The sequence below is a fragment of the Acipenser ruthenus genome, chromosome 47 (assembly GCF_902713425.1).
Source record: "Acipenser ruthenus chromosome 47, fAciRut3.2 maternal haplotype, whole genome shotgun sequence".
Classification (NCBI taxonomy): domain Eukaryota; kingdom Metazoa; phylum Chordata; class Actinopteri; order Acipenseriformes; family Acipenseridae; genus Acipenser; species Acipenser ruthenus.
In genome coordinates this window covers 7,697,043-7,713,037 of record NC_081235.1, presented here as the reverse complement: position 1 = coordinate 7,713,037, position 15,995 = coordinate 7,697,043, and the positions used below count along the sequence as shown (strand labels likewise).

Sequence of the window (15,995 nt, the reverse complement as noted above, 5' to 3'; positions counted from 1 at the left end):
GTAACAGGGAGGTATTTTAATGATCTAAATAGTGACGGATCTAAATACTGCCATCCTTTAAGACTATATAAACCCTGCTGGTGTCGTCATCAGTTTACAGTGAAACATACTCCAAATAGAAAACAAGCCCTGAGATGTGTCAGTACACAGGTGTAAGAAACAGGGAAGTGCTAATTGTACGCACCGTATTCAGACTGTAATAAGAGAAGACAATGTTGCCCTCTGCTGGAGGTTGTGTGGACTGCATGAGGTCTGCACAGCCAGGTTCTATAGTAGGGTTCTTTACACGTAACCTTGATCCACTAAATTAGATGATATCCAAAAAAATAATATTAAGGCTAAAACAACTTACTCTTTCTTTCTTTCTTTCTTTCTTTCTTTCTTTCTTTCTTTCTTTCGTTCTTTCTTATATTTACTACAGTTTACAGTGAAACGTTTAGAGCAGTGGTCGCGGTGACCAACGTTGGCTCATGCGCTTCCACTCCTCGTCTGTGTTCCAACCGTGTTCAAAATAGTTTAACTGAACCAATTAAACCTCCACCAGACCCTGAAGCAGTTCATTGTATCATTTTAAACCTGGAGTCACTTTTAATAAGACTGCAATATAGGCTGCGAGCCTGTTCTAACAGCGCACCAGCCACAGGGATACAGTGGGCGCGTCCAATGGTACATCATTGTACTTCAGTTTACGCACCACGAGGCGCCTGTCTGCTTACTCATGAATGCACCCTCGTGTAAATTAAAATGGCGTTGTAACATATTAAGATGTATAAATTAATTTGCAATGAAATTGCCATGTGTTTGATAGCTGGACACATCCAGAATATATAAAAAATATATAAAAAGTGGCCAACACACACGCACACGCACGCAGGCACACACACACAAAATTAACTTTGGCTGACATTAAACAAAAGCTATATTCATATATATATATATATATATATATATATATATATATATATATATATATATATATATATATATATATATGTGAATGTATATATAGGTGAATATAGCTTTTGTTTACTGTCAGCTGAAGTTAATTGTAAACTAGTATGACTACAACTTCAAGGGTTAAAAAAAAAGAGGAAGAAAAAACTCCGTATATGTTTTTGTGTGCCTGCAGTGACATCAGCAAAGATCTTAAAGACATTATTCTTGAGGGAGTATTTTAGGTGAAGACTGCCGATAAATCATATCAAACACATTTGATTTAATGCTCAGCAGATACACTTTTATGTTGTATCAGCTTTTACCACTTAAAAGGATCGCAATACATATCCTTGAAATAGTGGAACCCCCCCTGGTATAAACCGGCTGTGTGCTTTGTAGTGTTCCCCGGGGACGCGTCGATTCGGCGTTCTTTGTGATAGCGCCGACAAATCCGCTCTGTGCTGCTATTGGTAGCAAGTTTATACCTCGCGGCAAACTATTGGTGCTGTCTTCAGTCTGTCACAGAATCATAAAGTTTTCCTCCAACTTTTTCTGCGAAGATTAGGGTGGGAATGTGCTGGTGTGTGTGTGTGTGTGTGTGTGTTTATTCCCACATACAGTACTTTACATGACCCGCTGGGACCTGTTTCACTTCGTGGTCAGCTGGGCGCGCAAGGTAAGGAAGAGAGGGCAGCGCTTTTTAAAGAAAGAAAACGACACTTTGTCGCACTGTGAATTAGTGAGTTTTTTAAGCTGGAGTACAGCAATGTGTGCAGCCTGCCTCCAGCTGCGCTCGCTTTTGAGTTTGTGTTACGAGAAAAGGGCAGAGCTAGCGCAAAGTCCATGTTAGTCAGACATGAACAGTATTTCCCTCGCTCAGATTATTACACTAAAGGCACCGCTAGCTTGGGAGGGACTGGGGAGGTGTATTGCGCTCCATTTTTAAAAAATAGTATTATTTTATTTTCCCATTGATTCAGTTGTGGCATTATCTGTTATTTGAAAATCGAATTCAACAGTAGTCTGTGGACAAAGATGAACAGGACGGTAGACATAACCGCGGTTTATCGACAGTTATAATAATAATAATAATAATAATAATAATAATAATAATAATAATAATAATAATAATAATAATAATAAAGCAAACGAACAAGTAAATGCTACCGTCGTTCTCAGTATAATTGTACAGTATTACGCAGGACGCAGTACTTGGCTCCGCAATGCGTAATGTAGCCTACTACCTCAACCGACTAGGACATATTAACTTCCCTTTTACTTTATTATTATTATTATTATTATTATTATTATTATTATTATTATTATTATTATTATTATTATGATTATGATGATGATGATGATGATGATGATGATGATGATGAATGTGACCAAGCACCCCGCACCCAGTTTATTTGCGCGTACTGTAGTGGTAATGAAAAGGGCTTCATAGTTTCTTCTTTGCAGTACACGTATTACCGTCTGTACATGTATTGTATTCCATTGTATTTCACTCTCTATTCTACGTGGTTGCCGCAGGCTACAAAAAGTAGAATTGCCCAAACCCTTTATTGTCTCGCCAAATGCGCAATGTTGTGCTGTCTTCTTCTGGGGAGCGTCAATATCGTGGCAGAAAATAACAAAACAAATCTGTAATTTAAATGGTATGACCTGTGGCGTGCATTTTACCCTTTCTTAAGATAATGTTTTTTTTTTCTTGTTGTTTGATTTGGGAGTTGTTTCTAAATGTTCTTTCCAGAAGTTTTCAACATCAGCTGGTTTGCTGGTTGTGGTGTTTTTTTTTTGGTTTCCTCTCTGTGGGCGAGGACCCAAGTAGACGCCCACCTCTGCAGCGCTTCCAATACAAAACTAAATTATACGAAACCTTAAAAAAACAGCAACCCAAAAGAAAGGATAAAGTCCTGTTTATACTTACAGCTATCCCCAAAGCAATGCTTTGCAGCCAGGGATAGATAGTCTACAGTGTAAAGGCAAGTGGAAATTCAACTCCGAGATTAAGTGTGGAATCCTGTTGTTTGGTTGTCTGGCACTAGTTTTGTAACATTAACAGGCATTTTACCTCTTTAAAAAAAGAGTTTTGAAAATATGGGATGAATATATAGTCCACTTTGAGCCACATTTCAACAAGTCGGGGCGAGGTTACTACAGGCAGTGCAGCGCTCCGATGTCGGGGAATGTATTCTTTCCCATAGACAGAATGAGTCTCCACTGTGAGATTGATTCAGTGCCTCACAGTGCAATTCACATTGACCGGATTCTCACCCTAGCAGGTTAAAAGCATGTACCTGTTCGGACAAGCCTGCGCCAAACACACAAATGTGTCAGAGCTCAGTAATACCCTGCATTCCTTTTAAACTCATTCTGCAGGATTGAAAACTGCTAGTCCATAGTGTGCACACGTAATTCCCTGTGCTTTACAGTTCTTTGCTGTGCTGCAGAGTTAAACCTGTATATTTGCACTGGAGGAAATTATAACTAGCTCATTATTTAAGAAGCATTTTGCAGTTTTACCACATAGGGTCTTTAACTTTAAATAATGCAGTCTTTAATAATGCAGGGTAAAGAATTTACATCAATTATTGAAACACAAGCATCTAGCATGCACGCCATAATACATTATTAAACATAATTCTAAAATGCATCAAAATCAGCTTGACAGGAAGCAGGTTATATGATGTGATTTACTGTTTGTTTGTTATACAACAGCCTAAGTGCAATTTGCTTTGGAAATGAGAAATTAAGGACATCTTATGCACAAATGCACCCATATGTACTGTATACTGTAATCGCATAGTGCATGAAACAGGAACTGTATTTAACAGAATCCACTGAAGCATATTACAGGTTATTTCATTTACTTTGTCCATAAGTAATTTACAGGGGTTGGGGGAAAAAAAATAGAAAAACCTGCCAAATCACTGTCAGTATGTGGCGTCTTGAATGGAGAAGCACCTGCCAAGCGAGAGCCTGCTCAATCAAAGTCTCTCAGATCTGCTGTCTGGTCGTGACTTAAACTGACAGGGAGATGCAACTTCTATCAGGTATCGGGGAATTGGCAGAACAAGTCAGTAAGTCTTGCGAGGGGCAGCCTATCACAGAGGACGTTTCCAGTTTGTCTCGTGCACACTGCGAAAGGAATTTCAAATAAATCAGGAGAGGGTTTAGAGGCTTCCAGATAGACCCAATTAGGAGTTGCCCACGTGTCAGACTTGGAAAGACAACTGGTCACACTGCTTGCAACGGAAACAGAGGAATAAACGTGTAAGAGAGATAAAAGCCAGATAAAAAGGAAGAGGTGCATTAAACAGAAATAGCTGCTCCAGAAAACCAAGCCTCTTCAATTGGAATGTGCAGTCCTGGGAGTCTGTTTAAATACACTTGGCCGAGATCAGCTGTTCAACCCAGAATTCAATTATGCAATAATGAGTATAAACAAATAGACATTTCGATTTTGGCATGTATCATTCTGACCTTTCGAACCCTATCTTTAAACCTTTTAAGTCTAATCAATAGCCCCTGTTTTAGATCGGTGTTTGTGAGCTTGGAGCATATTGTAATTCAGGGCTGTCCAACAGACAGCTCTGTGATTTAGAAATGAAATCTTTAAGGCTGGTAATGCTTGTAAAGAATAGAGATGAAACAGCTGTCTTTGATTGTATATTAAGTCAAAAATGCAACAAAATGAACATGTTTAGCACCAATCTGTGCCTTGGTGTCATTATCAGTGTCCTAAATTGATTTGTAATTTACTGGCTCTTTTTAGCATGGCTTATTTGGACATACAGGCTGGGCAGCTGCACTGTAGTGTAAACACATTAACGAGTTCTATAGTAGAAGCATGTGTAATGCACAGTCTACTGGCAACATCTGCCATGCTAATTACAGCTGCATTCTCAATGTTGACTTGCTTGCCAGTTCTTTCCTAAGTGGCTGGTGAAGGTTCTAAATCAGACGCAGTTAATCAAGATACAGATGCTTGGATCAACAGCCACACCATTCCTTTGCTAATTGTCCCGATGGGACTGTGTGGCTTGGTCTGGAGTGGCTCAGTCCTGTTGCAGAGTGCACCCCACCCCCTTCCCCCTTCCCTTCCCTTCCTGCAGCCTTATTCACTGGGTGACATTTCAAACTGTGAACTCTGGTCCTTGGAGAGCACTGCGGAACAAGGAAACCTCAGAGAATGTGCCTGCGCCTCTTCTGCGAATAATATCCCATTGTGGAGCCAGCGTGAATATCTCCTATTGTGCGCTGCTGTGACGAAATACAGGGAGGTTAATGGTGCCCTGCAGATTGTCACCACAGCTGTGTCAGTCTAATGAAATATATACTGTATATACATATATCTATATAGTGTACATTGGGCTTATTTAGTGTGGATTCATTTTCCACAAGGGAAACTGCAGCCTTAGTAAGCCAAAGGTCTAGACTTGGGTTCTGAAAAGCCCAGCGTGGCTGACCGAAGTTAAAATCAGCCCCTTATCCCTTTAACTTTGATTCTTAAGAAGTCCATGCCTGGGGGCTGAATATTGTATTACTGTAGTCTTGTTATATTTGTTCTACAGTCTGTCGTCCCCGCCCCCCCCCCCCCCGTCCCCCCCCCGTAAGATAAGAACTGTGCATAATTTGAACAGGAGGAAATTCTTATAAAAACCAGAGCAGCCAGACGCTTTAATTTGGAAAGAAAGCTGCAGGGGTCCCATAGCCCTTTCGCCCAGCCTGAAGCTGTGTCTTTCCCTGGCGGTCAGGAAGCGGCTCCCTGTTTGTGATGGCTGTTCTGGCAGCCGCGGGCCTGTTTTTCCAAACACAGAACAATGGGGTCGTCCCCGGGGGCAGGGGAAACTGCATCAGAGCCTGCTTCCCTTCAGGAAACCACAGATTGGGAGCAAGAGGCAGTGCTGGTGGAGGCTGAGAGAGTGCAGGAGCCATACACACACTGACACCTTGATAAGAAATCACTTTGATAGGAAAGAATAACACCAAATATGCAAGCATATCGCTTTTCAAACATAGGGGTGGCACTTCAACAATATTTGAGTACTTGAACAAATGTGCTCTCAGGGCAAGCAGTGAACAAAGTCAGGTATATACCACAGTAAGTTGCTTTCAGTTTATGATTTGTGCAGAACCATTGCACCCTCCCAAGGAAATCCATTGTTTACTGGTTGCAGACATGATAGCTTTTCTTTTTTTTTTTTAATATATATTAATTATTAATGAATATAATTTACTAATTGACCTACACGAAACGTGCTAACCCATTTCCTGACGGGATTTTAAAGTTTTTTTTCCAAACGTAGCTCAAAATTGAACAGACACACTGAGAAGCTGAGGCTCTTGCATTGATAAGTGAAGATTTCCCTATCGGGTGTAAGTGTGTGTGTGTGTGCTGCGTGTCTGGCAGAGACACATGCATTGCAGGGCTTGTCCAGCTCCAAAGCCTTCGTGAAGCTCTCTCTCTCTCTCTCTCACGCACATTCGTTATCTCAACCCTCTGCTTCCTTTTTTTTTTTTAAAAAGAGGTGGGGACGTTACTTCAGCTTTTCCAAAACACAGAGATTATTATCCAAACTCCACGAAGGGACCTGACCCACATGCCTTAATCGATTGCCAAATCTTAATCCAATTGGTGATTCCATCGGATAGAACTGATCGCCATCTCTGGGCAAGGCCTGAATTACATAGTTTGCATGGGTGTGCCTCATGAGAGTATCTCTGCGTGCTTGTGTGAGTGTGAGGTTTAAAAGCAAGGCTATACTCAGTTGTGCAGAAGGATACAGTTGTTTTGTTTGTTCACCTGTTATGTGTAGGTAAGTACATCAATCAATCAATCAATCAATCAATCTTTATTTTATATAGCGCCTTTCATAGTGGAGCACCATCACAAAGCACTTTTTACAAGATGCAGTAACAAGAAAATCCATAATACTTTAAATACAGAAAAATGCATAATACTTGATACAGTAAAAAAACAAAACTCAATGCATAATACATTAAATACAGTGAAAAATGCATAATACATGATATAACATCAGCAGCTGTAATATTGATTACAAAGGGAGAAACTTTTCCATTAATATAACTAGATGCTTTTGTAATCCCTGAAACACTCAATGTGGAATCGCCATTGATTGGGAAGCTTGTCTTGGTTTGAAATCAACACGCTAATGAATGGATTTATTGAATACCTGCTGATAAGTGCTTTTAAGAGAGATTCCAAGTAGGAGTAATGAGCAACAGCACACCCCCTAATGAGAAACACAGCTATGTTCCATTCTATTGTCATTGATGGTAATGCTGTAGGCATCTGCTAATGATTCAGCTGGAGTTTCTTCAGTAGTGTTATTGAGAGCTGTGAGACCAGCTTGTAGAGATACTTGCAAGTCCCAGCCTGGTCACTGAGCAAAGGAATAAGAATGACGGGAACAGTGGAATGTGCCCGGGGTGGAATGGAACGGCGCAGTGTTGTGTTAAGTTTTTTTATTTTTTTTCCCTGCCTGCAGGAGTGCTGTGTTGACAAGAGTGTCTCCGGCTGTCGTGTTTTCCAGGGTGTGTTGTGATCTGCAGCCCAGAGAGAAGCGCTGTGTCGGGGTAAAGGAGACACAGAAAGCTGGGAAAGCTGCGTCGGAGTCTCGGAGAGCATTTGGAAAGCCACGGATCGGAGTTCAGTAGTGAGGGAGGTGAGGATGATGCACAGGGCAGAGGGAGGGATTCGTTATCATTGAATAACATGAGAGAGCACATTCAGAATTTTTTTTTTAGAAATAATTAAGTTCTGGGAAGTGTGCTGCTGTCTTTGTTACTGCAGCAATATTGGGCACTCAGTGTTTGGAATTTTCTACTGCGTTTGCTTTCTTTAAATTTTTTGCCATTATGTTAGCAAAAAGCTTTTTTTTCCCCACAGTCTAGTCTAAGTAATTGCTGTGTTGTTGGCACAGCACATCAAACACATTTTTATTTTTTTACTAAACCACAGTTTTTAAATGAAGCTAACTACATCCCTGACTTCCTGACCGCATTTTACAAGCAGCAGCTCTGAGGCCTGTTCTGTTCCTCAGGTGGCGCGCTAACTCTTTCGCAGCCGGCTTCGGAACGCGTGCTGGAGAAGGAAGATGACCCAGTCCGTGCAGCTCAACCAGAAACCCCCAGGTAGGCGACTGAAACACAGCACGGTCTCTCCCTTGGCAAATACAGCACAACAGCATTGAGTTTCCACAGCACCAAGACTCTTTAATGCATGTCTTTATATAACATTAATACAACATCAGCGTACTTCACTATTTATGATGTCTACAATAGACCCTGGCACACTGGTGGCTGCTGTCTATTTGGTTAATTCTGTGACATTGGCTAAAGGCCGAGAGAACCTAAAGTTACAGTAAGAGTTTAATACATCAAGTGTATTACATTGGACCAGTAAGGGAAAAGCTGATCTAATAAAAATGTACAAGTCAAATTGCAAACTAAATTCTCTACAGTTGCAAACTGTAAATTTAACTACAGTATTATGCTAGCACATTTTCAGTTCAGGCATCTCCACTTGTGCAGTAGAGGTTGCATGCTTAGTTGAAACGCACAGAAAGAAAGCCTATTTGAAATTAAGATTGCTCTTGAGAAGACATTCTTCTGTCACTATATCAACAGATCTGGTCAGTTGTACCAGTTATCTACAGCCAGGTCTTATCTTCCAGTCTTACTCTCTTCCATTTCCTTCTGTTTCTCCCCCAGACCTGGGAGCCTCATTCCTGTACAAGACCCAGGAGGAGATTGACCAGGGCGGCTCCTATTCCGTACAGACTCCCTACGGATTTGAGCTGGACCTAGACTTCCTCAAGTATGTGGAGGAGATTGAGAGCGGGCACAAGCTGCGTAGGGCGCCCCTGCACTCACGACGGGGGTCACGGGCCCCCAAACCTGCCTCGCAGCCCCAGCAGAGCCCTGGGGGTGGGGGCCAGATCAGCGGCTGTACCTCCACAGAGTCGCTGTCCTCCTGCGCCAGCGAGGAGGGGCGTGTGCCTCCTTTGCCCCCGCCTCGAGCCCGCACCATCTCAGCTCCCTCAGAGAGCCACCCAGTCTCTCCTCCGCCTTCTAATAATCATCCAGCCTCTGCGAGCGCCAAGCTGCCCCCCCAGCCGCCAGCACGCAACCCAAGAGTAGAGAGGACCTTGCTGGAGACCAGTCTCCGCTTGGAGCAGGAACAAACTCAGCTTCATACTCAGCTTCGAACCTTGCTACACAACGGCCCGTGCCTTCAACTGGCTGACCCCCCCAGAGCTGGCTTGGGTCCTAGAGGAGCTGGAAGGTCCACCGCCCCTTTGAGTCCAGCCCCAGACTTCCTTGCTTCCTCTTCTTCCCAGAGCCCAGTCCAGGCTGCTTGGTCCCGGATGAGCCCCCACAATTCAGGCAGGAGTACCCCGGCTTCTGCTGCGGCTGCTCAGGTGGCACCCCAAATCCCGCCAATCCAACTCCAGACGGTGCGCGAGCAGATGGCGGCCGCCCTCCGGCAGCTGAAGGAGATGGAGGAGCAGGTCAAGGGGGTCCCGGCACTGGAGAAAGAGATCGGCGAGCTCCGGGAGGAACGAGAGAGACTGCTGGTTGCGCTGAGAGAGAAGACAGGAGGGGAAGGGTTAAGCCAGAGGTCCTGTAGTGCAGGGGAAGGAGATGGAGGAGAAGGAGAGGCCCATAAGAGAACCCCCCCTAACAACATGAGGCAGAGCAAGCTGGCAGACCTGCGGAGGCTGACAGAGAAGTTCGGAGGGAGCGTGGGAGGGAAGGAGGAGAAAGAAAGAGAACGGCACCCACAGAAAAGTGCAGTGACAGCAGCTGCGGTGGTGGAGGTTGAGAAAACGTCGGTAGCAGTAGGTGATGCTCAGAGACTGGAAGACACAGTGTTTTACTACCGAACGGAAGTAAGGGAAGCCGGGGTGGGAACGGATGCTGTAGAGCTTTGCGAGGCAGAGGTGGGAACAGAGGAGATCAAAGTATGCGAGGTTGGGATTAACGTGAGTGTAGAGACGCAGGAGGCCTCAGTCTGGGTGATGGAGTCTCTTCTGGGGCTGCGTAGTGAGGCTGAGCGGGAGATTGAAATCCTACACGACAGCATCCAGAGCCAGCAAGAAACCATCCAAGCGCTGGAGAGCCGACTAACCCAGGCTGACCAAGAACTAGCAGCCATGCGGTCCCAGGAGGACAAGCGCAAGCCCAAGGCGACCCAGGATAAGGGTGTCCAGGCCTGGCCAGAGACAGCCAGTGTCCAGGTCGAGGCTGTGGTCTCACTAACCAGCAAAGGAGTGGGCGGAATGGAAGACGGTTCAGAAAATATGCGCAGCGTGGCAGTTGACTGCCGCTGTGAGGTCAAGGAGACGGGAGTGGGGCCTGAACCTGCTCCCCAACCGAAGGACCAGGAGGTCCAGACTGATGAAGAGAGAACTACTAAAAAAACTGTGACCAGCACCGGGAGCCAATGTGAGCCTCCACAAGGGGAGTTACAGAAGGAAGATATCCGGGCTACTTCAGCCACAGTCCCGCAGAGAGAGGAGGCAGTGCAGGAGAAGAGGCGAGTGACCACATGCCCAGGCGTGGTCAGTTTGAAAGCGAGACCAAGGAGGGGAGACGAGGAAGAGGGGAAGAAGATTGCTGGCCTCAGCACAGCTACTGGTGAGTGAGGAGACTGGTGGGGAGTCTTGGGGGTTTTATGATTTAGTTGCACAAAGCACTGCACAGAATTATTGTTCTACTTACCGACAGTGTGAAAGTAAGTGGGAAGACAACTGGGTTTGATGAGATGTGACTGTAAGAGGAGTTTTATAGGTTCTGGCTCTGAGCAGGAAACAAACCTCTCCTGTCGTCTTCTGCTGCTCTCAGACACGCCCCCCCTCTCAGCTCTCTGTCTCCCCCCGCAGGTATGCTGAAATCCATCATGAAGAAGAAAGGCAGCTCCAGCACGGGCGAGCCAGGGAGCAGCAAGAAGAGCCTGCAGTTCGTAGGGATACTCAACGGAGGGTAGGCTGCAGAACAACTTGGAGTAAATAGCTCTGAGAATTTAACCCCCAGACTTTTTTTAGGAAGGGGGTGCAATATGGTTCTGGTAGTCAGGCTCCGGGTGTCTATATATATATACACACAGTCTGCTCTGTGGCTGTAATATAATTATTTGAATGAAACCAAAATTGCTCACAAAACAGGAGGACTTACCATTTTATACCTTATACATTTCGTGTTTGGGGGCCCCCCTCAGGTATGAGTCAACGTCGAGCGAAGAGGAGGAGGAGGAGGAGGAGGAAGAGGGCAGCTCGTCAGGGGCAGGGGACAGCACGGACAGCAGCGACAGGGAGACAGGGGCGCTGATCGAGACCTCGGAGGACGAGCTCAACGTCAACATGGAGGACAGCGACAGCGACGCTGAGCAGACCAGACCGGAACAAAACGGGGACGTGAAAGAAAAGTAAGGCTTCTGCTTCTCTACTGCACTGAGACCCTACTGGAGTCGAAACTTCTGTCATCGAATTTACTGAGTTTATTCTACTACTTCTATACTCTTACATTTAAACAAAGATTGTCTTACCAGTGTTGCATTTCTACTGGCGTATCGATATAACCACAAAATGCCGAAGATCCCCTGGCACAGTGCAGTGTGTTAAACAGGACGTCAATGCGTTGCAGGTTCGAGCTGAGTAAGAAGATGCGCGAAGCCTGTCTGATTCTGAAGAACCACCTGAACGATGACGTCAACGCTTTGAAAAGCAAGGAAGTGGTAAGCCTCCCCGGGATCTTCTGTTTAAGTTTCAAAACTCATTTGTTAGTCCTTCCTGCCCCCCGGCAACAATCGCATGCACAATTGCGTTATCTGTTTGGAATAAAAAAAAAAAAAACTGCAAATCTAATGGACGGACCTGAACACCCCTCATCCAGTTGTCTTTAAAATGTTGTCGACAGTAATGCCACAGTTGTGTTGAGTAAATACTAGGTTCTGTAATTTACCAGCACTCTTTGTTCCATATTTCTTTTGATAGGAAGTCTTCAATTACTGTAGTTTTCAAACTAAAGTTTGTAAGGGAAAGCCCCCAAACACACACACACCTATAATTGGTCTCACCCCCAATGGGGAGTTTTGATTACCTTGTCCACATACGCAGGCAATCACCCCTTTCCCGGGTTCAAGGCATGTCTATAAAATCATTTCGATTCCTTGGGGTGTTGTCCTGATGATTGGAGTGCTCTTCTTGAGCGTTACCTCTTTCCTCCAGCTGTCCAGCACACACACAATCCAGAAGGAGTGGTTCTGGGTGTCCAGCTCCCGGAGAGCTCTCCCCGCCCGCGTGGCGGACTACCTGATGGCATTCTCCGAAGTCTCGCCCGCGCTGCTGCGCCACGTGGTCAACATGGCGGACGGCAATGGCAACACGGCACTGCACTACAGCGTCTCGCACTCCAACTTCGCCATAGTGGGGCTGCTGCTGGACACCGGTCAGTGACAGGCTCGCTCTCTCTCACACACACACAGGGAAAGGGGAAACCAGCATTGCTTTGAGATCCATCTGTGCAGTACTGGGGCACATTCTTCTTAGCAATGAGAAGGGACATTTAAGCTCAAGCTAGCCTCAGGAAAGGATCTGATTGGTTCTTTACAGTAAATGGCCCAAGTGTTTCAGCTGTTCCAACTGTGCATGTATTGTTCCCAGGTGATTCCAGCTTTTCCTCATCCCCCATTGGTTCCTTTCCTGTCTGTGCTGAGGTTGAAACAGTACCATCGTTTCATTGTATCTGTTCAACTGTGTGTGCGGTAGCATGATCTTGATTTGGTCGTTTTGTGTGTTCTGCTTAATGTCATGCAAACGAGGACAGCAGTAAGTGCATCCGTGCATGGTCTCTAACCTGAAATTACGCTGACGTTCCACCATGCACATTTAGTTGGTGTTTTCCATGATTACCTTGGCCAAGGTTTAAGAGGTTATGTATTGCAAACTACAGCTGTGGCCAAAAGTTTTGCATCACCCTGTAGAACTTTGAGGTTGATGCAAAGCTTTTGGCCAGAGCTGTACACTCTCCATAGAGCAAGGCAGGCTAGCCGTCCATTCGGAAGTGAGTAACTCCAGTCTCCCCTGTCCTGCCCCTCTATCAGGTGTGTGCTGCGTGGATCACCAGAACAAAGCCGGCTACACAGCCATCATGCTGGCAGCGCTGGCTGCGGTTGAGCTGGAGGAGGACATGAAGGTCATCAGGAAGCTGTTCAGTCTGGGCAACGTCAACGCCAAGGCCAGCCAGGTGGGGGCGCTATTACAAGAATACACTAGCCAAGTATCAAATCCAAAGTCTGCCTCCCATTCAACCAAGAACACCAGGCAGGTTTATATACCTGTTATAGCAACTTATTATTATTACATTTATACAGAAATATTGCTTAAACATCCTAGGCCCTTGTTCACTAAGCAATGTTAAGAATAAACTATTAGAAATAGAGAATTATTGAATGGGGAACTATCGAGGGAGTACTGTAGATCGTTCTAGTCCTGGTACAATAACAGTTTGCTTTTACATTACAAAGTTAGTACTGTGGCAAAGGCTCCTGTGGATGCGTTTGGGAAACTCTTTTCAGGTTCATCTAAGGCAGGGCTTGCCAAAGTTGGCCGTTCCACTCCTGGTCTTTGTTCCAACCCTGTCCTAATTGAACCAATTAAACTTCCATGCAGACCCTCAAGTAGTTCATTATCTCATTTTACCTGGTAAACCTGGAGTGGAATAATGGCCCTCCAGGACTGGGATTGATGAGACACCCCTGTGATCAGGCCTCTCCTCCCCCGCGTGGAGGTTACGCTACGTCACGTTCCACCTTCCTTATCCCACCCTCTCCCTGCAGGCTGGGCAGACTGCGCTCATGCTGGCAGTGAGCCACGGGCGCCAGGAGATGGTTCGAGCGCTGCTGGACTGCAGCGCCAACGTCAACATCCAGGATGACGAGGGTTCCACGGCGCTGATGTGCGCCAGCGAACACGGGCGCGCCGAGATCGTCAAGCTGCTCCTGGCACAGCCCGGCTGCGACGTCTCCATCGCAGACAATGTAAGAGCAGAGCTGTGCCGGGTATCTCTCTGAGGGCACTGGTAAAAGTCTAGCAAAAATACAGCTATGGCCAAAAGTTTTGCATCACCTAGAATTTTAGTATTGTATGAAGATAATTTGTATCTTTTATTTAACATTATGTAATCAAAGAAACTACAAAATGATATTGCACAAGTCTACCGGAAGCCATAACAGTAGTACAGTATTTCATTTTAGATTTAAAAAATGTCACATTTTTCAAATATATAGAAATCTACAAAGCGGTGTGTAATTCAATATGTTAACGTAACATTATTCAGCAGGTTTCACTTGAATTTATGAAGCAAGATTTGTTAATTCTATAGGGTGATGCAAAACTTTTGGCCAGAGCTGTAGATAAAAACACCTGCTATTTACAATATAAAGCTCCCGTTCAGAAACTTCCAGGAACTTTTTCCAGCTCCCCTTACTTACTGGCTGATACTGAGTAATGTGGTTGGTATGTGCTTAACATCAATTAGCAATGCATGTATTGTGTATCAAAGAGAAGCAGCTGGGCAGTGGTGGGAGTGAGAAAATGACATTCAAGTGTTTTAACAGAAGGGATTAGATACAGTAGATTGGGGGGATTACTCTACATAGGGAACAAGATGGGGTTAACTCTTTGGTTGCCATTACGCATTGCCAGATTTAGTGGTTTAGAGGAATTGTGTATTGATTATTGGACAAAAAAGTTATTTCCCTTAAACCAAGGTAAAATTGTGGCTCTCCCTCCCTCTAGGATGGCAGCAATGCTCTCTCAATCGCGCTGGAGGCCGCGCACAATGACATCGCCGTGCTGCTCTACGCGCATAAGAACTATGCTGAGTCTCAGGCAGCCGTGAGTATCAGCTAGGAGCTCTGGCTTCTCTTAACATGCCTCTCATCGCAGTGCAGTTTGGGAGTCTTAAGGGGCGCTTACACCTCGCTTTGTGTTGCTGCAGACCCCTGTTCACACCATCTCGACACTGACAGCCCTCCATGCAGTGGCTTGTCAGTCTGCATCCTGGTAAAGTGCTGTGTTGTACAGCTCTGGATGTTCAGACTCTGTGTTTGAGCTTTTCTGCTTCCATCTTGTTTGTTGATTCTGAGCGGGCCGTGCTGTACTTTGCAGTGCAGACTCGAGAATATTAACTGAAAACGGCCGTCTCATTACTAATAAGCCTAATACTGCGAGTAGAAATCTGGTCTCTTCTTGTTGCTTGATTGCTTATTCTCTTTGTATTGCAGGGCTCACCAAAGACCACCATGAAAAGCCACACCAGCCCAACAAGACCATGACCTGTTGAATAGCCACGGCCCAATACTGTGCCAAAGAGGGGCTGATAACTGGACCGAAAGGAGGACTAGCCCAAGGCCACCTCCCTGCACTATACTGAAATAAAATATATATGTAGCCATACTAAAGCAATATATACATATATAAACTGGTATCCATATTTTAAATATACAGTAATCTTATTTTTTTTTCTACAAATCTATTTCCAAAACCTTAATTGTACTCATCTGTAATCGAGAATTGTTTGTTTACAACATTGCTATAATATTGTGTACAATCCTTAATGTGTACAACAGCGCTGCAGCTGGCTTTATTGCATTTGGAAAGACATCCATCACAAAGTGCTTCTGTAGGTTTATTATCTAATTTTGCAGACCTCTACTCAAACAGCTTATACAAACGGAAGCCACGCACCGTAACCAAAACCTGCTGGATTCAAACACTCATCTCTCCCGTCCACCCATACCCTTATATTTCTTATATGTCAAATAAGTGAAGCCATTACAGTAGGATAATGCACTAACATCTGTTTATGCACTGTATAAATTATATTTGTATTTATCAGTTTTGATATGAGCTTTGAATAAAAAAAAATAAACTGCACTGTCTACTTGCAATTGCGTGGCTTTGATTTGATACTGCAGCTGTTATTTCAATACATAGCATTTGAAATATTGAGTAATTACTACT

The 15,995-nt window shown here is 44.7% G+C and overlaps 1 protein-coding gene across 2 annotated transcripts; it reads left to right on the top strand.

Annotated features, from left to right (window-relative positions):
• Nucleotides 1-1,473: 1,473 nt before the first annotated feature.
• LOC117401426 (KN motif and ankyrin repeat domain-containing protein 3) lies at nucleotides 1,474-15,922 on the top strand. 2 transcript variants are annotated; one of them, XM_034912372.2, is made up of 12 exons: nucleotides 1,474-1,612; nucleotides 7,500-7,631; nucleotides 8,010-8,100; nucleotides 8,680-10,608; nucleotides 10,854-10,953; nucleotides 11,189-11,395; nucleotides 11,614-11,704; nucleotides 12,198-12,417; nucleotides 13,073-13,215; nucleotides 13,808-14,008; nucleotides 14,769-14,867; nucleotides 15,257-15,922. In XM_034912372.2, the coding sequence occupies exons 3-12, from the start codon at nucleotides 8,064-8,066 to the stop codon at nucleotides 15,305-15,307; spliced, it is 3,078 nt and encodes a 1,025-aa protein (XP_034768263.2). In that variant the 5' UTR covers nucleotides 1,474-1,612; nucleotides 7,500-7,631; nucleotides 8,010-8,063; the 3' UTR covers nucleotides 15,308-15,922. The 2 variants fall into 2 exon arrangements, with proteins under 2 accessions (XP_034768263.2, XP_033858026.3); XM_034002135.3 differs by having other exon boundaries at nucleotides 1,482-1,612; nucleotides 7,455-7,631.
• The last annotated feature ends 73 nt before the right edge of the window (nucleotides 15,923-15,995 follow it).